This window comes from Chelonia mydas, chromosome 19 (assembly GCF_015237465.2).
Source record: "Chelonia mydas isolate rCheMyd1 chromosome 19, rCheMyd1.pri.v2, whole genome shotgun sequence".
Classification (NCBI taxonomy): domain Eukaryota; kingdom Metazoa; phylum Chordata; order Testudines; family Cheloniidae; genus Chelonia; species Chelonia mydas.
This window is the reverse complement of record NC_051259.2, coordinates 9,783,901-9,805,368: the sequence shown is the minus strand read 5'-3', so window position 1 is coordinate 9,805,368 and position 21,468 is coordinate 9,783,901. Positions and strand designations below refer to the sequence as shown.

Genomic DNA, 21,468 nt, shown 5'->3' with positions numbered 1-21,468 from the left:
GGGGTATCCTCCTGTTTGCAAGTAGCATGGCTCCTAAAAAGAGGTTACTAGCTTCTGATCACTCTTGCCTGGGAGGTTTGTATTTGCAGGCACACTTGCTCACCTTACTTCTGAAAGCAGTATGCGACTTTGCTTTTTAATAGCTGCTGCCACCAAGCCCTCTCAATCTTTCTGCACAGTACAGAACCTTGGGATGTTTACAGTGGAAGATGACCCCTACGTGATTAGACTGTGCACCATTAAAGCTGGGTGTCAGGGCAAAAAATATTTATTTAAAAAAGAGGGGAAATTGCAAACAGATTAGGTTCCCCACATTAGAATAGCACTAAATAGCAATTGAGAATAGTCTAAAATAGCAAACAGTTACAAAGGGCCCTGTGTAACGAAATTAAGAGTCTTGCTTAGATTGCAGCAGACCAGGATGAAAATGGTCCCTACCCAAATAAGTGACCAATTGTGCAATCAAAATCATGGCTACAAATAGTCAAACTCTGATTGAATCTGTGGGCAGATTGCTGCATCCACATGCAGCCCCATTGACTTCCGGATTGGGACCTTATCAACTCTTAGAAAAGGGGTAGGGTTCTGAGGACATTATAAAGGGAAAATATCTTTTCATGGACTATTTCCATCCCAGCTGCTCCAAGCATTTAATCCTCAAACCACTGGGAGTGGAGGGGGTCTATGGATGGTAATGAGACCACTGTTATAGCACTGTTCATCCAAAAGCACTTCACACAGCCTGTGATTAAGGCATTAAAATGCAGCCTCCTGTTGGGTAGAGATAGCAGACAGCACAGAGGACCCCGCCCAGAACTTTTATTCTTACCAAACCTACCATGCAAGGCAGATAGGTCCTTGAATATTTTTAAAAACTCTGATAGGAAAGAGACAATTTAAGGTCTGTGCTGCCTAATGGGAAGAGAAAGGCTGAGCTGATGCTGTTAGGACTCAAACCTGTAGGTACAGAGTCTACTCTGTAGACTGATGGCGGTCTACATTACATGCAACCAGCAAAGGAGGATCACATCCTGATGCAAGTGGGTGATTAGTACAAGAGAATTAAAAGCCCTTGTACTTTCTCAATGTAACTGCATATCTTACTCTTATTTAAAAGGTTTAGATACAAAGTTTAGTAGATGGTAAAGTTAATTGGAAAATAATTAAAATGATTAAAAGGGGACCAAACCAAAATCTATCAATGCTGGGAAGTGTTCAGATTTGGAGTCAGTCAATTTGTGGATGGGAGTGATGCTTAGAGCTTGCATAAGAAGGATGATTTTTGGACAGATTGGACAGGTCAGACCTGGGTTTAGTTCTTGGCTCACATTTTCTGTGCTGCTTTGGGAAAGTCACTTAATCTACTGTGCCCTTTTGTTTCTTATCTGTAAAATGGGGTTAACATTTCCTTCCTTCAGAGGGCATTGGGACGATAAGAGCAATTAGGCTTTGTCTACACTAGCACTTTTGTCCGCAAAACTTTTGTTGGTCAGGGGCGTGGGGAAAAAAAACAAACACACCCCTGACCGACAAAAGTTTCGCTGACAAAAGTGTGGATGTGGGCAGTGCTATGTTGGTGGGAGACGCTCTCCCGCTGGCATAGAGCGGCTTCATGGGAGACCTTACAGCGCAGCTCCTGTAAACATAGCCTTAGTGCTCAAATATCAGAGTAATGAAGGCCATATAAGTAACTAAGTCACTGTGGAACAGAACCAAGAATTCCTCAGTCCCAGGCCTCTGCTCCAGGACTCTTGGAGCCAGTTATCATTCAGGTAGTGTCTGTAGCTTTGGGAACATGCTTTCAACATGACACATCTCTGGTAATGAAAGGAAAAGCACCAGGCACCATTACCCATATTCTTTATTTTGCAGAGAAAAAAAAAATCAAACATTTTCCTTGATTGGTACAAAAATGAAAAGGAGAAAAAATGCAGTGAGATTTTTTTGATCTCACTGCAGACATTTCAGCAGGAAATCTGCTCTCCAGAAAGCACAGTCCTGCAGTTAAGACAACCCCCAAAATCATACACATTCACCCTCTTACTCCCTCCCTCCCACCCCTTCCCGTTTCATAAAAATTCAAGAGTTTGACACAAACAAGCTTTGGTTGCTAGCAGTAAACATGGAGTTACATTCTTCCGTCTGACAGTAGACAATCTTGTGGCCACTTGACTCCCAAGTTTTTGCACCAGGGGAGAATCATCCCTCCAAGGATATTTTATCCCCTTAACATTCAAAATGAGCCTATATTTTTGGATAGGACTGATACTTAGAGCTTGTGTAAGAAGGATGATTAGTGGACAGGGCAGACCTGGGTTCAGTTCCTAGCTCAAAGAGAGCCTGGCATAGTCTGCCTGCTTCCCATAATGCATAGAGTCCATTGCCTGCAAACCACGCATGAGCAGAGGAGGTGAGGACAGTAAGTCTCTTGCAGCAATTTATCTGCAAGATCATCATCAAGGAATGGAAAAAGCCACAACAAATCTCTGCAGTCTGCAGAGGTACATAGAGCATTGTAATGTACGTGGCAAAGGACACTGCAAACCACAGGAAAAAGGAGAAGATGCAATTGAATATTGTAAACTTCTATCTTCTCTAGCGTGGCTTCTCCTTACAAATCAATCACTGGTTTCTTGGGAGGCAATTTGCTCTATTGACAGCAGAAAACCTGAGGGCTTTATGATTCACTTTCTCACCAGAGCCCCCAGGATGGGGCTGGTTACCTAAGTCACCTCCCTGCACAGGTAGAGCATACAGAGAGGATCCCATCTCCCTGGTCCAAAAACCCATCAGATGCTTTGGCTATTTTTTTTTAAGTTTGTAAACAATAATCAAGGAGAATATTGAAAGAAAGTGGAGAGATTTACATAGATATTTACACATACTAGACACCTAGCAAATCACCAAACTGATTACTTGGAAAAGTTCTACACAATTCAAGACAGATACAAAACTAGAAGGGGCAGCATTTACCCATTGGCACACCTAAGGTGCCAAAGGATGGTCAACAGTTCCCTCTGTGGGTCGCATAGGGGTACTGGAACCCAGGGTTAGAGGCACACAACCCAATGCATTCTATTGCATTTACCCCGTTCAGACAGAGAAGTTATCCTGAGGTAGATTTGTATAGATCCCATAGCTATTTAAAAACCAAGTTTCCTTTTTTCCTCCCCCCCTCAAAAGGGCCACCACCACTTCACCACACTCACTACTGCAGCAGGGCAGAAAGCCAGCCTGAGAGCTTTTCTCCACCCACCAAGCCTAGCTACAGGCAACATCGGAGACTGTGGCATCTCATCTAGGCGGTTCTCATGTGTACCAGGGTTATGCGTGTGTGTGTTAAGGAGCCTTGCGAGGCTAATTGTTCATTACCACAATAAATATCTGACTTGTTAAAGGCAGGCAAGTACATTTTCTGACCAGGCTAGTCACTTTTCACGATGATTTAGCAGGGCAGAGTGTTACAAACACAATGCTTCCTAGCCTCCCTTTTTCATTCCCCTGATTCATCTCCCATAGAAGGGAAGTTTTGCCATCAACTTAAATGGGAGCTGAATCAGTCCCTTGGATAATAGCTCCCAGAGTTCTAAGCGGTGAACATTTCACTCCAACTGTTTTAAGCATTCCTGTTTTCCAAATTCATATCCCAGCAGCAGAGGGAAGCCTCGGAGGGGGGAAATCTTAAACAGTGCCTCTGATTCCCTCTAATCTCCCCCTGGTGCCTGTTTGGAAGATTAGAGATCTCTCTTTCTCGACGTTTCCTGCCCTGATCTAAATCTATTCTATTACTATCTAAAACTTATAGTGGAAACTGCACACACATTCTGAAACATACCACTGCGTCAGCCTTATCCTATACGGGGAGGGGTGGTACGGCCAGGCCCTGTGGCTGCAGAGCACACAGGAGTGTCACAGCTCCTGGCTCGAGGACAGGACTCCATAGTCCCACCCAGCAATTATTAGCTAGCATTTGAGGAAAGCGGAGAGGGGAGAAGCGGGGGGGGTGGGGGGTGGGGGGGAGGGGGCAGGGAAGAGAAAGGGGGAGCAATTGTACCTGAATCTGCTACAAACGTGGATGATAGGGCTGGCTTTGGGGAACTCTTGCAGCACACATTACGGGCCCAGCTCCAGTCACATCCCCCAAGGAGGTGCTGGAGTCAAAGCACATTAGCACTAGATAGAGATAGTTGGACCAGAAAGGCCTCCTCTTGTGGAGAGTTAGCATTGTAACATTTATTCTGGTTGCACTGCAGGTTTTCTAGAAATGCAAACACTCCAGGTGGGGGTAAGGAGACGAGAACCTCACAGCCAACATTTCACAGCCATGCAGAGAAAAAGGAGTTTTTAAAAGAAGGTATTTATGTTATAGCCCGTTTAGGACCTTAATATATGCACTGAAAGGCTCTTGCTCTCTCAAAGAGAGGAATAACCAGGTGCAAGGGCAGCAGGCTTCCTTATGCCTCCAATCCAAGTTAATGCCCCCCCCAGTGCTGGAGTGACATCCAATCAGTCATTGCCCCCCATTTCTGATCTGAAGTCGGGCACTGAGCTAGGTAATTGGGGATCTATACCACCCCAGTGTCTACAGCAGGAGGAAGTCACCAGCAAAGAGACTGGGGAGGCAGAGCAATGAGTGATGGTAGTCATTAAAAAATGGACTGGGGCAAAAACTAGGGAGACAGGAACGTTTCCAGCCAGTGAGTGAAATTGAGAATGGACAGGAGTGGGGAGGGGAGATGGGAACATGGCCAGGCTGGGAGGGAATTTGGAGTCCAAAATAGAGATACAGGCGGCCGTACCCTCCTCTGCAACATTGACTGACTTCTCTTTAACCACCCGCAGACACAAAGTCCCAAATGCCATGTAAATACAGTGAGAGGGAGAAGAGAATCTATTAAAAATACAGTTTTAAAAATAATCAGTCCACCTGACGAACATCCAGCGAGGTAGACCTAGTTTAAAATACAAACTTTGTTCTGTCTTTGTGCTGTTAAAAAGCAAAGAAAACAAAATTACACTCCGTCCAGCACTGGAGCTGCAGAGGCTGTTCATCCCTGAGATTGCTCAAATACCTGAGAATAAGTTGCAGTAGTTATGTCCTCTCTCTCTCTCTCTTTAAGATTAAAATATACAAAAATACAAAAAAACAGAATATTTATATTTTAAAAAAAACAAACGACAAACAAACCCAAAGATACGTCATACGCGCACGTCCTAGTGCAGGTTTCACATCACATCGGCTTCAGCACGGATGGGGTGGAGGGAGGGGCCTTGCATTGCAAGGGCAGCTGTCCGCAGGAACAAATAAATAAAGGCAGAATAGAGGGGTTGGGGAAGACAAAGTGGGGAGAGAAGGCAGCAGCTTTTAACTGACAGAAAGCACCCTGTTCCTACAGGAAAGGAAAGGACCAAGCCTGCAGCCCTTATGCTCAGAAAAAGGGCATTACAGATTCATATGGACTGGAGGATTGGGCCCTAATAAACGGACGAACAGAAGCAAATTGTATACAATATAGGTATGATCCAAGGTCCATTGAAGTCCATGGGAAGACTCCCACTGATTTCATTGTGCTCTAGATCAGCCCCTATAGACACATGGCTACATGAAATATATTCCACTGTAGGTGCTCTCAACTGTGACAGCTTTAAAAGCAGTGGGGGGTGGAAATATGGCTTCTTCCTCTGTCAGACCCTGGATTGCAGCCCCTGGGCAACGAGGACCCACCATGATCTATACCAAGACACGTGCTTCCATGCCTCCTGCCACTGGGGCAATGCCACTGCTCGTGCGCCAGCATGCATGCTGACAGCAGGTGGCAGACCAGGACAGCGGATTCTGGCAGGGCTGGAAGAACTCCTCCCCCAAATTTTGCGTCTACCCCATTTGTTACAGTTTTGATGTCGCCATAGTTTCCTTCCAACTAGGCCATGTGTTGCTTTGATCTGTCTCTTGCTAATATAGCTAGACATTTTAAAAAGTCAGCATTACATTACAATGGCCTTCAATTAAAGAAACCCCGAGTCTAGTTAAATGCTCGGAGCCAAGGTCCGAGTCCACTGAAATCATTTTAGCAGGCCCAGGATTTGGCCTCTAGAAAAAGGACTTTTCATGCTAATTTTGGGGCATAGAAAGCCCAGCTTCTACCATGAACTCCCTTCCCCTCCCCCACAAACTGGGAGAGGAGAGAGATATGAAGTCTGGATGGCTCTGAAACTAAGGGCCTTCAGAGAGGAGCAGGTCCCAGCAATGCTACAAAACCCTCAGTCCAGCATGGAAAGCCTTAAATAAATAAAGAGGCTCTTCCCAATTATTTCAGGGGCAGCTAACACTTAATTCAAGAGAGGCATGCTGTTCCACCATTCCCCTGCAAGGGGGTGTGCTGCTCCACTATTCCCCTGCAGGTCTCAAAAACAGGGGACAGTTGATATTCCTGGGCAAGGAGAAATCCTGGGCGAGATCCATTTGGCTCGCCTGTGTCTAGCGAGAACAAATTTGCTCACTAGTTTCTAGCTTGCCGTTGACAACTGGTCTCTGTTCTCCTGCTAGGATGGAGACACCTGTCTCCAAAATGACCCAGGGGTTCACAAACACTATTGGGAAGGTTGGTTTAAAAAACACAAAAATCACCAAACACAGGGAAAGAAACTAGAGCGGCATGTGGCTTTCGGTTGGAAGAAGTGGTTAGGCACAGGGTTATGGGGCTGCTCCCTCTCCCGCTTTTGGAGCTGGGCATCTGGACAGAGGGGTAACCGGCTTCTTCCCACTCAGAGTGTGTGTGGCGGATGAGATCTGTGCTGGGATTTTGTAACCCACATACAACCATCTCAGTCCCTCTGTCCAGATACCAGTGCCATCGCCTGGCAGGTTATATCCTACAGTTTGAGCTGCCACCCTCCCACCCATCCCTGCTTTACACCAACCCCCCTACATCATGACGGCAGAGACTGCTCGCTGCTCCCCCTTTGCTGACCGATTCCTTGCTGAAGCCTTTAGATCCTGATGGAAATCTTCCCCCCTCCCACCCCCCAATCTCCCACCATCATTCTCTGGTTTCAGGAAGAAGGGACGAGCTGTGCATTTCTTCTTCCTCCCGGAAGTAGGCGGGCTTTCCCTGAGAGCTGGGCGATTGCTGTGCTTTGATGGGACAGTTGGCAACCATGTGGGTGATGCTCTGGCAGAAATGGCATTTCTTTGGCTGCGGCGGCAGCTTGCATTCTTTGGCATGATGGTCCAGCCCACCACAGTTGTAGCATCTAGGAAGAGGAAGGGGAGAGATGGAGATCCAGGGAGAGAAATCAGTGCGTTAGGGTATGGTCATTCCAACTGCCAGGGCTGCTTAAAGTTGCCTCACCTTATTACACCCTGCGCATGAGCTACAGAACATGGGACCCACGGGTGGGGAGAACCAGCTCTTTCCCAGCCCTGACTGGCGCCCCCATTACTGCGGTAGTGAATCTATGGAGACGTTGTGGTCAGCAGACTGTGACAGAACTCACATCCTCCTGCTCCAAAAGTGGAGGAAAATCTCTAGAGAGCCTGTAAGAGACAGCTGACTAGTTTGGATTCCATCCAGGAGAGTTACTCCTCGGGGGGGGAGGGAATTCCGAGCGACTACCCGCCTGCAGAAAAATGGCTAAGTTGGGGGGGGGGGTTGCCCCTCCCCCCACAGCAGAGGTGGGGCATGAGAGCACATGGGGTTATGTGCCGCTGGCCCCCCCATTTCTTCAAGCACTCGCTCCGCTGACTGAAGCTGAACACTGCCTCCAGTTGAGCTCCCCTGCTGTGTGCTGGGAGCCTTCCTGTTTTCTGTGTACGGGTGGGTGGGGGAAATGAGGGAAGGGGCGGTAAAGAGATGGGGAGGGGAGGGAAGAGGCAGTGGGGAAGGAAGTGGGGAATGTAGGAGTGAGGGGACAGGGATGAAGAAGAAAAAAAGAGGATAGGAGAATCGCGGGGGAAGGTGGGAGCCTGGCTTGCAGCATCCCCGTGGCAGCAGCTGGGGCTCCCCTGTTAAACAGGGCCATCGAACCCTGACCCTGACAAGCCCTACCCTCCTCCAATGAGCCCCCCACCCCATCCCACTGATCCCCAAGCAGCTGCACCCCCACCCCATCAACCCCACTCCCCCAGAACCCGGAGCCCCCCACACCCAGACCCCCCCTGCCGAGCCCTGTCTCCCCACACCCAGAACCCCCCCCGCTGAGCTCCAACCATCTTCACCTGGATCCCTGCAGCATTCCATTGCCCCCTGCCCCTCCCATGAGCCCCTGTGATTTAAATCTCCCACTGAGCCGCCCACACCTTGATTGCCCCCACACAGAACCCTCTCACCCCGCACCTGGATTCCCCCACACTAAGCCCCTCCACACTTGGATCCTGCTGGGCTGAGCCTGGCCACCCACACCTGCTGCACCTGGCGCAGAGGGGCAGGGCCCCGGGGTGTTTGTCAGGGTCATGTGCAGCCTCACGGCCGAGTCCCTGTACTGGGGGAGGTGTGGGCTTCAGGGTGATCTCCCTCCTGAATGCAGCCAGTGGCCTGTGCTCCCACTGCCATGCTGGAGCCACATTTATTTACTGACAAAGTTTGCAGAATTTTAAAATGTGTGCTTAATTTTGAGGCGCAGAATATTGAATTTTTTGGTGCAGAATTCCCTCAGGAGTAGAGCACGTACTGGACCCATGGACAGTACATCATGTCTAGCCTCCCTTTTAGTTAGGCTTGGAAGGATTAGATGATCAGTAAACAACAATTTCTCTGTACACACACAAACTGATGAAAAAAATATTTCCACTGGTAATCAAAATGTACAGATAGGTAAAATAAGAAAAATTCTGCTTGAGAACCTACAAGGCTGATTTAAAGATATTTATGTTGTATATTTTGACGTGATGTTGACAGTTTGTGTTTTAACGGTTATAAGGCTTTAACTTTTTGAATCTTGAGGTTTACGGTCATTAAATCATTGTCTGACCCCTCCTCCCCACTCCTTAATTTTGCACAACTCCGGAAATTTAAAATAAATAAAAATGCTTAAAGATAAACATGGATATTGTCCACTGAAATCATAAAAAGATACAAATCAAATTCTGCCAAGCCTACTTGCAGTGTATTTTTCTGGCTTTTGTCCACATTTCCATTTTAAGTCATGCATCTCTATGCTCAAATTACCAAAGCCAAGAGGAAAACAAAAACAAAACAAAGAAAGGCCTTTCTGGATTTATTTTGCATGCCCCAAATGGATTTAAATCCCCTTGCAGAAGCCACTCATCAGAAATGGATGGCTGCAAAGAGGCTGTGCTTTTCACAGCCTGTGAAATATACTTCAAAATACCACCAGGGGGCAACACTTGCATGCAGCCATGCTGATGCCAGCCTAGGATGTAAGGAAAGTCCCTGGAAATTAAATATCTGAGGAACCGCCTTGCGAACTCAGGGTGGGACGGGAAGGCTACATGGTGCTAACAAGAGCCTCGCCTCTGGGCTGCAAAGCTGCTGTGGGAGACTTTGCTCGGCTGTCTGGGCATTTCCTGAGCAGTCACTGATCTCACAACGCTGGGCTTTTATTAGAGAAAATTACCCCTTCCCTCCCCCAGTTTGCTGTGTGGCTACACCTCCATCCTGAACACACACAAACAGAAAGGGAGCATTGGTCCATGCCATTCAGCCCTGGGTGTTTTTGACCTCTGGCCTTTCACTTCTGGTTTTCTGCCCTTTCCCCAGAAATCTGCATCTGACACTCATTAAAAGCTGAAGGAAGCATCTTTCAAGGGAAGGGCCACTGCCCCTCCTACCCCCAGGAGCCCTGTGGCAAGAACTCTCCTGTTCCCAATGGCTCTGTGATATTCAGCCTCATGCCTTCCCAGCTGTGTCCCAAAGGCCCAGCAGCCAGATGGGGTCTCCCCAGCCCAGCTCCTTTATCAGCCCCTTAATAACAGTAATGTCCAGCTCCACTAACAGTTCTGTGTCTGTCCTGCAGAGCTCCCCTGCAGGGTCACAGCAGACACCCATATGAGGTGTCTGGCCATTAGGGCCTTGTGTAGAAACTACACTGGTGGTCTCCTCTGGTTGCCACCAGTATAGAACTGGGATTACCTTGGTGACCCCCTCAGAAGCAGAGTGGCAACGACCTGCCCTTCTCCGACAGGGAAATTTCCTTGCAGAAGTGGATGCCTTTGGGTCTTGGATAAATGCCAGAATCTTGGCCCAGGCCCCAAAGGAGGCAGAAGATTCTGGGAGCATGTTTGGAAATGAAGAGGTGCCAAGTGACTGGACACAGAACAAATGGTTCAGAGGAAGGAACGATACAAACAAAGGGGTGGGTGGGCTGCAGATGGGTGGGGAGGGATGTTACCATATCAGAACATAGTCCCCAAACCAGTCTTGACTATGTGTCTCCTCCCACCCTGCCCTCTGCCATGAAGCTCTCCCCCATATGGCTCAGGTCAGGTGCTAGGCTGATCACAAAGCTTTTGGAGATCAGGTGCTGCTGTCTGATTACTGTGCATCCCTTGGCCTGTTGCCCTTACCTGTCTCCTTTTGATCTGCGTTTCTGGAGGTTCTTCCCCTTTGGTCTCCTCTCACTCCCAACGCAGAACGCGCCCCCAGGGCCAGTCACTCGGATGGACTCCAAACCTTTGGATGACTTCTTGAAGGTGAACTCGACTGCCTCGCCTTCTTTCAGGCTGCGGAATCCCTCCATGTGGAGCTTGCTCTAGGAGGCCAGAGAAGGGAAAAAAAGGGTTAGGCATGGCGAGAAGACCCAGTTTCCTGTGGCACGCGAGAAAAGAATCACATTCACCAGGTTGCAGGCTCATTGGAACAAGGGCGTTCTCCTCTTTCCCCCGCGGAGATTGACAAAGGATGGACAGACACAGGGATGCCAGAGTGCTTACTTCCCCAGAGACACTTCTGGAAGATATGTTGACCTGAAATGCTTGCTTCATAGACCAGTGGCTCTCAACCTTTCCAGACTACTGTACCTTTTCAGGATCTGATTTGTCTTGCGTACCCCAAGTGTCATCGCACGTAAAAACTACTAGCTTACAAAATCAGATATAAAAATACAAAAAAGCATCACAGCACATTATTACTGAAAAAAATCACTGACTTTCTCATATTTACCATATAATCATAAAATAAATCAATTAGAATATAAATATTGAACTTACATTTCAGTGTATAGTATATACAGCGCTATAAATAATTCATTGTCTGTATGAAATTTTAGTTTATACTGACTTTGCTCGTGTTTTTTATGTAGCCTGTTGTAAAACTAGGCAAATATCTAGATGAGTTGATATACCCCTGGTTAAGAACGAGGGCCGTCAAGCGATTAAAAATATCTTCATTGTGAAAGTTGAACTTACAAATGTAGAATTATAGAAGAAAGGCTCTGGGCTTTGGCCAGCCCGGCTGGGGCTCCTCCAGATTGCGGGGGGGGAGGAAACGCTCTGGGCTGCAGCTGGCCTGGGGCTCTAGCTGAGGGGAAGGGGGGGCACTCTGGGATGCAGCTGACCGCGGGCCCACACCTCGTCCCTCTCAGATTTTGGAAGGCACTTCAGATTCTTAAACCTTGGGTCGAGTGCTGTAGCTATCTTTAGAAATTTCACATTGGTATCATCTTTGCGTTTTGTCAGATTTGCAGGGAAAGTGTTCTTAAAATGAACAACACATGCTGGGTCATCTTCCGAGACTGCTAGAACATGAAATATATGGCAGAATATGGGTAAAACAGAGCAGGAGACGTACAATTCTCCTCCCAAGAAGTTCAGTGGCAAATTTAATTAACACATTTTTTTTTAAACCAGTGTTATCAGCATGTCCTCTGGAACAATGGCCGAAGCATGAAGAGGCATACGAATCTTTAGCACATCTGGCATGTAAGCTACAACAGTGCCATGCGAATGCCTGTTCTCACTTTCAGGTGACATTGTAAATAAGAAGAGAGCAGCATTATCTCCTGTAAATGTAAACAAACTTGTTTGTCTTAGCGATTGGCTGAACAAGAAGTAGGACTGAGTGGACTTGTAGGCTCTGAAGTTTTACATTGTTTTGGTTTTGAGTGCAGTTATGTAACAAAAACCCCAACATTTGTAAGTAGCACTTTATCATGAAAGAGATTGCACTACAGTACTTGTATAAGGTGAATTGAAAAATACTGTTTGTCATTTTTATAGTGCAAATATTTCTAATAAAAATAATATAAAGTGATCACTGTACACTTTGTATTCTGTGTTGCAGCTGAAATCGATATTTGAAAATGTAGGAAAACACCCAAAAATATTTAATAAATTTAAATTGTTATTCTATTGTTTAACAGTGCAATTAAAACTGCGATTAATTGAGATTAATTTTTTGAGTTAATCGCCCGAGTTAACTGCGATTAATCGACAGCCCTATTAAGAACCACGGTCATAGACAACTAAGAACACACAGTGTGTTGGATGGCTCCCCCTGCTGGCAGTCTCAATAGAGTAGAGGGGAGTCAATAGGTCACAGACTGAATAGCTCTTTTACCCCTGGAGGAGGTCCCTTTAAGATCAGAACTGAGACACAGTCGTTGCAATGGGAGACCGGCACTGCCCAGACTATACCTGTTTTTGGGGTTTAGTTTCCAAAGCTCTCTGTTTAATAACCTGGAGCCTCTGATGAATGCAGATACACACAGAGCCACAGAGGATTTATCGGTTCGGTAGCTACAGATCCAACAAAGCCAAGAGAAGAGCGGAATTCAGGTAGATTTGCTACCAGTACTAGTCAATTGTGCCATGAAAGTGATTATAGACCCCTTCCCCCAGACCCTCGCTTATTTTCACCTGCTGCTCTCCATTTGGGGAATTAAGGTTGCAATCCTGCAAGGTTCCCAGATGTCAGCTGGAATCATGGGCTCCCAGCAGCCTGCATTGTAAAACAGGAGTCCTACACTGAACTGCCTGATTGCAGGTTTCGAAGGGGTATATTTGCTAATGTTTCACGAGCAGTTTCTCAGTGGAACAGAGCAATAAACGAAAACTTTCCCTGGGGCAGTGTGTGGCCGCAGTTTTCCAGTATGACATGACAGGGATGATGCAAAAGGAATTTCATTTATGAATTCAGCTTGTCCCAGTTCTGTGATCCTTTTCCTCCAAGGGTTTTACAGAAAGATGCTCTACTGGAATGAGATTGCTGGCCAGGAGCAGAGCTGAACCCAAATTATACATGTCCTTTTCACCACAGTTCTGCAGTCAGTTAACAAGTAGCCCACAATAAATGCAACTGTTTGGGGGAGGATGGTCTCTGCTGGTTGATAATCTCTGTGGATTCAGTGGGAAGAAGGCAAGCTATCAGTCAGACAAGACTGGGTTCATTGTCAGCTCAGTGAAACCAAATTCAGGAATCTGATAAGAGACTTAATTTCAGCTGTTTGTGTAATGGTGAAGAAAACCATCAATGGTATGAAAATAATCCATCCTACTAGGTTTCATCCTTTCTAGGAAAGCAAGATCATGAGGAGTTCTAGTGGTAGGAATTTAGGCATTTGTACTGCTTTCACTACTATAATATCTGAGCACCTTGAACAAGACTGACACCCTCAGCCACACACCACCACTCCCAGCTGGTCCATGCCAGAGGGGCCGCCAGATGACGCAAGGCTATTGATACCAGTCTGTATGGGCCAAGGAGATATTTACCAGTTCGTATGGAAATGTCTGCTTTTGGGGAGGGGGAGGGGTGAGTAAAGAGTTAATTTGCAATCTGTTGGGGGAAGTGGGGGGGTTAAAATAACTTTCCCAGCATTTTAGCAACTCCACCTATCCTGCAACAGCCTTGTGGCTGGCGATCCCCAGGCCCTGATCAGACAGTTCCCCTCTCCCGCCAGCAGCCTTGCTCTCAGCTCCCTGCCCATCTGGTCCTCATGCTGCTCTTTGGAACAGGATTTTTTTATGAATGGAGCATTCCCACCATTCATGTGTTCCTCAGTAACCCAGGTCATGTGATCTCCCACAGCCCATTCTTTGCAGGTTGTAGGAAAATGCCCACATTTAGACTTAAACACACCCTAAGGGGAGAGAATTCACATCTTTTCCTCTCCCTATCCCCACAGGGAAACACCTCACCCTCCCAGGGATCCCCCCCCACCCCCCACTCTCTCCACACATGATGGCAAGGAATTGAGTATGGAAAAAATACTAATCAGGAAGAAGAGAGATTTTTTGGATAGATCTTTACTGCTCTTCAGGCCAGGACGAGGGTGTTTGTGGCAGGCAATGGGAAAGGGAAGGTTTAGGTTGGGGTGGGGTTTGGACAAAGCTGGAGGAAGGACCCTCCAAGTTCAAAGGAAAATTTACTCTTTTCTGCTGGGCTTCTCATCTCCCCAACCCTGCCACTCCTTCCCCAATGCTTTTTTCCCAGCTTGCCCGCTCTCCAGATCCCCCTGCCACTGCACCATTCCAGGGCTGACTCTGGGAAACCCTCATGGCAATAAACGAGGCCGTATCCATGAACAGAGCCACCCTTGAGGCCACAGTAGCAGGCTTTAGGAGGGGAGGGGCCCACCTGTGGCCTCAGGCTGGCTCACGAGGACAGAAATTCACAGCAGCCCGTGTGTTTGGGGCGAGGGGTTTGACAAGTGGGCAAGGTCCCCTTTAAATGGAACAAAGGTTTCTCACCAGATCCAATTCATGGAGTCACCATCTTAAAAGGGAGATCCAAGAAGCAGGGGCCAGAGCTGCAAGCCACTTGGGTCACTTGTTACTCCAGGAAGGGGCACACACCATTTGCTGATCCTGGCCAGCATCTGTACACTTGATGTTTAGCTGGAAAAGGAAATTAACATCCCTCCCAGGTGGCACCGAGCGAACCCCGAGCCAGCTTTCCCTGCAGCGTAAAGAGGCTTCCAAGCTGCGCTCGTACAGACTCAGAGTCCACAGTAAAGTAACAAATTCCCTCCCATGAACTTGGAACACTTTTTATATTGGGGGTGCTGTGACCCCGACATTCCCTAGAGCTGGGGCCGGGAGCAGGGCCATGGCTCCAGGGGGAGGGAGAAATACGGACGGGGTAAGGGAGCTGAGGCTGGAGCCATAGCTGGGGTGGGCACGGAGCCCTAGGCATGGGGCCAGTGTCTGGGAGCACAGCCCGCAGCCAAGATCCCGTGTGTGGGGCTGGCAGCTGGAGCCCCTCATAAAACCTGGGGGCGCTGCAGCACCCCCCACATCCCTAGTTTTTGCACCTATGCGCCCAGCTCCTTCTGAGTGTACTGCTCACTGAACCTGGCTCAGAAGACGTGTGACCCTCGCCTCATGGTGTCAGGATCTGGAGCGGGCGCCCGCTCTCACATTCCCTCCCTATGCTGCCAGCTCCAGGCTGCTGAGGAAGAGGAGTGCAGGCTGCCATGGGCAGGATTGTGCGTTGCCTTCATGGCAGGGCTCGAAGCAGCTCATTTAAGCCTGACAGGGTTTCATTTTCCCCCTGCTAGGCAAACTCCGCCCACCCCCCTTCTTAAAATGCCTCCTCACAAGGCACTGCCCTTCCCTTTGGATGAATAGGGAGCAGCTCCTCAGAGCAAAGACCCAAACAAGATGATGAATCAGTAAGACTTCCCCTCAGAGCATTCTTAGCGCAAAAAAGATGCCCGGCAGGTATCCGCCAGTCCCAGGGATCATTCGTGTCCCCTGCCTGTGCAATGGGCATCTCACAGAGAATCACCTCCACAAGGTTAAAGATTATTCTAGATTCCACTTCCTTCTTTGAGAGAGTTGGGATGTTTCCCCGTCCCAGACTCTAATTAGGGCAATTGCCTCCCGCCTCCCTAAATTCCCCTTGAAGCGTCATTGAGGAAATGATGCCCTTTACTTCCTGCCCCAAAATGTGTGGTGCTGCTGTTAATCAGATACTGTGTTTCACTCCAGAAGTGGATGCGTTTCAGTAAGAGGTGAAGGGAACCTTTGCCTATCAGGACCCTTTGAGATGAAAGCTGATGCAAATGCAAGATCTTTATCATTAGAGGTTTATAAGAACAGGAGCAGCAGCTGTTTACACACTGGCCAAGAGGAAAATCCTCAGGACTCTGAATCTTCATGATTCCAGACAGAAACTGATCAACAGCTGGGGTCAGGAAGGAACTTCACTACACAGCGAGTTGCATTGTTTATTTGTGTGAGTTGCCCTGTTCTTTGCATCCCTTCCACCCAAAGGCATCAAAGTCTATCATTAGCAATTTTGGCCTCATAGCACCCTTTGGAGCTGGGTTTTATCCCCTTTTTACAGGTGGGGAAATTGAGGCAGAGAGGCAAAGTAACTTGCACAAGGCTACACAGCAAGAAGTGGCTGAGCTCCCCACAGCTTGCTGCATTGCAGATCCTTCAGCAAGACCTTTAGAAAACCAGCTGCTCTGTTTCCATCGCTCTTCTTGTATTGAGGACTTGCCTCTGTGTCCTTGGGCACAATGTCTCTCCTCTGCCATGGTGTGCTGGGCACTGCCCTCCATGTCCCAGAGGTAGCTGCATTTCAGCAACACCGCGTGGGTGCAGAAAGAGGAGGAAGAGCCACCCAAAACATGACACATTGCTGTTTATTTTCCAGGAGTGCTACAGATAAACCACAAACCCCCAACAAAAGGCGAAGGAAACCCTCTCTCCCTGGGGAGGGGAAAGAAACAACAGGGCACGGACTCCCCCTCCTCCCTGCTTGGGCCTTTTGAAGTGAGCTGCTGAGAGGCTGGTGGTCCTCAGAGCATCCTCCCCTCCCCCCTTCCCAAAACACACACATTGTTCAAATTCCTCTGTTATCAGATAGGTAATCAAAGTGAAGCCCATTGAATTAGCTGCATACCTCCTGCATCTGAAAGGAAGGGGCCCAAAGCCCCCTCCTCCTCCTCTCAGCCTGCCCCACACCACACACAAAGCAGGAACATTCCCAGGCCTCGGCCATTCCCCCCCACCCAAAAAAAAGGGGAGGGGGAGGAGTAGGAGCCTAGAGAGATACTGGAAGGGGGGAGGGGACGGGCTCTGCTTTTAGTCACCAAAGCTGGACCCAGAGAACAAAGAGCTGTCCCTGTCCACTGCTCCCGCTGGTCAAATTCCAGGAGTTCCAGGGTCTCCATGGGGGGAGGGAAGCTGAAGTGGACACTGAGAATCCGCAGGCTAAAGGCAGAGCTCTGTGTGCGTGTGTGTGTGAGCGTGAGCGCATGAGTGTGTGCGCGAGCAAGCGCCAGCTTGGGACCATGATCCCTTCCACTTCCGCTCAAATAGCCCCACATTCACTGCTCTCTCCTCCCCACTAGCCCCCTACCTCCGTCTGCCCCCCTCGCCCCACTGCATACTCAGCCCTGCCCAGCAAGGAACAGTTTCACATTCATCGATGATGCACTCGCTGGAACACCGGGCCTGTGCTATGAACCAGGATTGTTCAGACAACTCTCTGCTCTCCCACTTTTCCCAGCAGAGCCCCAGCTGACAGACCCTACCCTTCCTTCCCATACCCCAGAGCAGCCTCCCTTCCTGGGTCCTTTGGCAAATGGGTCACTAGGCAAATAAGTAACCCAAACACTGCTGCAGTACATCCTGCCAACAGCCTACCGGGTAGTTTCTCACCATGGTGTCTGGGGCTAAGATTTCCTCTCCCACCCGTGATGTGCTCTGTTCTTTTTATTGGCCTGGTGTCTTCAGAAGGTCATATTGGAAAAAGATAAGTAATGGGGCTCTCCCAAACTCCACCCACTCGTGAGGTCAAAATGAGAGGTCACGCTCAGATTGTGCAGTCTCCCTGCGGGCAATAGGGTAATACCCCAATTTCACAGCACGCTTCACTCCAGAGTCAAATAGGGAAGGCTGACATTTAAAGAATCATTGTTACGCTTCAGAGTCAACATGCAATGCAGTTCATAGGGGCAGCGGCTCACGCGGCTCAGGGCTCTTGTTCCAGGCTCTCTGAAGACTTAGGTAGAAGTCACTGCATCACTTTCCCCAAGCACCATAAGGGTTAGAAAATTGGGGGTGGGGTGCTGTTGTTTGTAAAGACCACCAGGATCCAAGGGTTCAAGATGCAGCTAGCGGGACAGTGGATCTGCACACTGACCTGGTGCAACTGGCCCAATCCAAGTCCTTGGTGCCTTTAGCAATACTGACCACTCTTCTCCTGGCTCTCCCTTCCTGGCTGACAGCATTCTCAGAGCTGCCTTTGCCCCCCATCTCCCTGTATCTGTTGGGGTCCTTTAAGCTTCTGTCCTCAGACTCCTCCCTCATCCTCTCCCGCAATTTCAGCCACCACCTCAGTGCAGATAATGCCCAGATCTACCTGGCCTTCTTCCCCGTCCAACTCCTTGCTAAAACATAGCTCTACCTAGGCATCTGCTGCAGTCACCCACTTGGGAGCGGAGAACATTTGGCCTTTCCTTACTATCCCACCTATCACATAGCCAATTACCTGCTTCCTCCCCTCACTTTCCCCTTAGCATCAAGTTCAGCCACTTTATCCTTATCTCTATATTCCCCCCTCTCCTTAAATCTGTTCTCATCCTCCCTCCTCTTGCTCCTCAAACACCTCCCAATCCCCTCCCGGTGCCTCCAATTCTTGTCCACCCAGGACCTGCCCTCTCCCCCTTAACACACCAGGAAACGGATTCTTTTTGTAAACTCGGCACATGCTCCCTTTCCTGAGCAACCTGAGAGGCCAGGCCAAGAGGACCTCGAGCTCTCCAGGAGAGAGGATGTGTCCTACTCATGTTTTGTAGAGTCCAGAGGACCGTTTCAGCGTTATACAAGTTAATAATTTCAACAGCTGACACCAAGTCGTTTTAAAGTCCTTCTCCTTTGGGAAGGAATTTCTACAGGTCCTGCTCACGTTGACATGCTAAGGTTTTCTGGTTGGCTGAACATCTGTCCCTGCTTTTCCTCCCCACCACCATTATTCCCTGTCCCTGAAGCTTCCTCACCCCCAAATGCCGCCACCACCACCACTCTTCCCAAGAGAGATGAACTCTACTGGGAGGGAGGCCCTGCTACATGTCGACAGTTACTCCACTCTGTGTAACTTCCAGCGTCGGAAGAAGATCACACCCAGGTTTCCCACCATAGCAGAGTAAGAAACAAGTGGGCCACCAGAATTACCCAACAATGACTGCTTTAAAATAACAGTTCAGAGGCATGGTAGAATCACTCTTAAGGATGAGAAGAGGGAACATCAGTGGAAGAGAACATGGTCCTGCTGCTCCACAAAGCACTCAGGTTCCCATCCAAGGAGGAGACAGTTTATCCTGTGACAATCCTCCATCACAGTACTCACAGATTCACTCGGTGAGTTACATACAGATTACGGGAGGGAAAGTCACTCACTTGGCCACTGCAGAAGGCTGAATTCTGATGGAACCTGTTCGGAGAGCCGGCTAGAGAAAGATAGCCACATGAGTGCCGCTTAGAGTCTCAAAGAACATGAGTATTTGTGGCACCTTAGAGACTAACATGCTGCACTCTCACAGTACAAAGCACATCTTTACAGAGAGAAAATGTTTGCACTAATTCACAGCTGCCTAGAATAGCAACAGGATGCTATCCTTAGGCCTTGGAACTTCATGGATGCAGCAGGGATAGAAATCAAATCCTCGTGCTCCAAAAGCACAGGCCACTGCCACTTGAGCTAAAAGGAGAATCTCCATTAACTATTAGCAGTGCAGGGCCTATGACACACGGAATTGATCAGCTCCGAGTCGATCCAGAAGGAATCAGCAGCGTGTGCAGCTTGTTACAATACACAGAGCGAGAGCCTAAAAGGCACAGTCAAGCGAAGATGGGAGTTTCAGGGGAGCCAGAGACACTCAGGAAGGCTGTTCTACATAGCAGGAGCATCTTCCCCAGGAGGGTGGGACTGCATGGAGGAGTGATCAGTGCTAGGATGAACAAGGAAGAGAAGGCAGAAACGAGGGCCATGAGGCCATCAGGAGAAAAGGCCACTTCAGGTTTAAAAAGCCAAAAGACGGCAAATTTTGAAGTGGATCCTGAAATGAACAGGGAATCAGTGCAACTATGTGGCTAGCAAAGAGTTTAATAATCAGCTCAGTAGGGGTCCTCCCAACCCTCTGATTGGCATCACTCTGTTATACAAAGACATACCAGGGGATTTAAGGTTTCAGAGTAGCAGCCGTGTTAGTCTGTATCCGTAAAAAGAAAAGGAGGACTTGTGGTACCTTAGAGACTAACAAATTTATTAGAGCATCGGATGAAGTGAGCTGTAGCTGTACCTCAAATTTGTTAGTCTCTAAGGTGCCAAGTCCTTTTCTTTTCATGGGATTTAAACTGATATTTTAAACACAGGGGTTAAGGGGCTCAGTCAACTCACCCTCTTGTGTCCCCACACTCCTCTGCCAAAAACCCCAGCTGCAATGGGAAGTGTGAGCGTTCCCTTACTATTGGATGCATTGGCTGGTGATCAAGAGCCCTCAACTCACAGAAGCACTTCCTGTTATACATTAGCACCCCCAGCGATGGGCCAGGGCCCCGTGGCGCTCGGCGCTGTACAAACACAAAACAAAAAGACAGCCCCTGCCCTGAAGAGTTCACAGTCTAATCTACAAAAGCAGCTCTCTGCTCACTGTTGATTCCCAACTGGCCGCTAAGGAGAGGTCATTTTCCCTCCATTAAAACCAAGGTGCTTTCTTCATTAAAAAAAACAAAAAAAAACCAAAAAACTTTTAAAATTACTTTAGAGAGTCCCGGTGCAGTGGAAACAAACAGCAGCCTATGCTTCTATTGCTTCTTTGGCCGGAGGGTCTCAGAGCACCTCACAAACCCGAATCCTCGCAGCATCCCTGAAAGGCAGCAAGATTTGTTCCCACTTCACAAATGAGGTGCACAGAGGGTAAGTGACTTGCCCCAGACTGCCGAGCATGGCAGTGGCAGAGGTGGCAATTTGACTCAGGAGTCCAGTCCCCTGCTCTAATCCAACCATTTATTATCAATTGACATGCATTCAAGAGATGCCTTTTAATGCTAGAGGGTCATCTTTGTTCACAGCCTTACAACAGTGCAGTCATCCCCCAAGGGCATGGAGTCAACTCGACACAAGGAGACATTCTTGGGAGCACAGCGCTGAGAACCGTTCAGCTAATCAAGACATCATTAGCCCGGCCATGTGGGGGCCTCAAGCAAAGAAGTCAATTGCACGGAAAGGCCTTATCTACACAAGAAAATCGCATCGGTTCAATTTAAGATTGGTTAAACCCATGCAAAACCCGTTCTAAACACTTAGGCCACGTCTATATGTGGGTGCAGCTGTACCGATCCGGCGCATCTGGTGCAGATGCTCTGTGCCAACAGGGAGAGCGTCATAAAACCACCTCCGCCAGCTGCACAAGCGATGTTGGCGGGAGAAGCTGTGCACGTAAGTTACACTGGCAGAAGCGCTCATGTCGCTCGGGCGTGAGGGTGGTTTATTCAGAGCCCCGAGCCACATAAGTTCTGCCGACATTGCCTGTAGTGTAAACGCAGCCAAAGTT

The 21,468-nt window shown here is 48.4% G+C and overlaps 1 protein-coding gene across 5 annotated transcripts in view; it reads right to left on the bottom strand.

Moving 5' to 3' along the window:
• Positions 1–1,582: 1,582 nt before the first annotated feature.
• The window catches only part of LIN28A (lin-28 homolog A), a 37,463-nt gene continuing 17,577 nt past the window's right edge, over positions 1,583–21,468 (bottom strand). The window contains exons 4-7 of one of the 5 annotated variants that reach the window (XR_006286611.1): positions 10,526–10,710; positions 5,462–7,254; positions 3,914–3,918; positions 1,583–1,594 (exon numbers count right to left, since the gene is read on the bottom strand). Coding sequence is in view for 2 of the 5 variants with exons in the window: in XM_007064803.2 (XP_007064865.1) it covers positions 7,041–7,254; positions 10,526–10,710 (399 nt within the window). In the remaining 3 variants the exon portion in view is untranslated. Of the gene's footprint in view, positions 1,595–1,845; positions 7,255–10,525; positions 10,711–21,468 lie in introns of those variants that run through there. The other 4 variants (XR_006286609.1, XR_006286610.1, XM_007064803.2 and 1 more) reach the window with 4 other exon arrangements.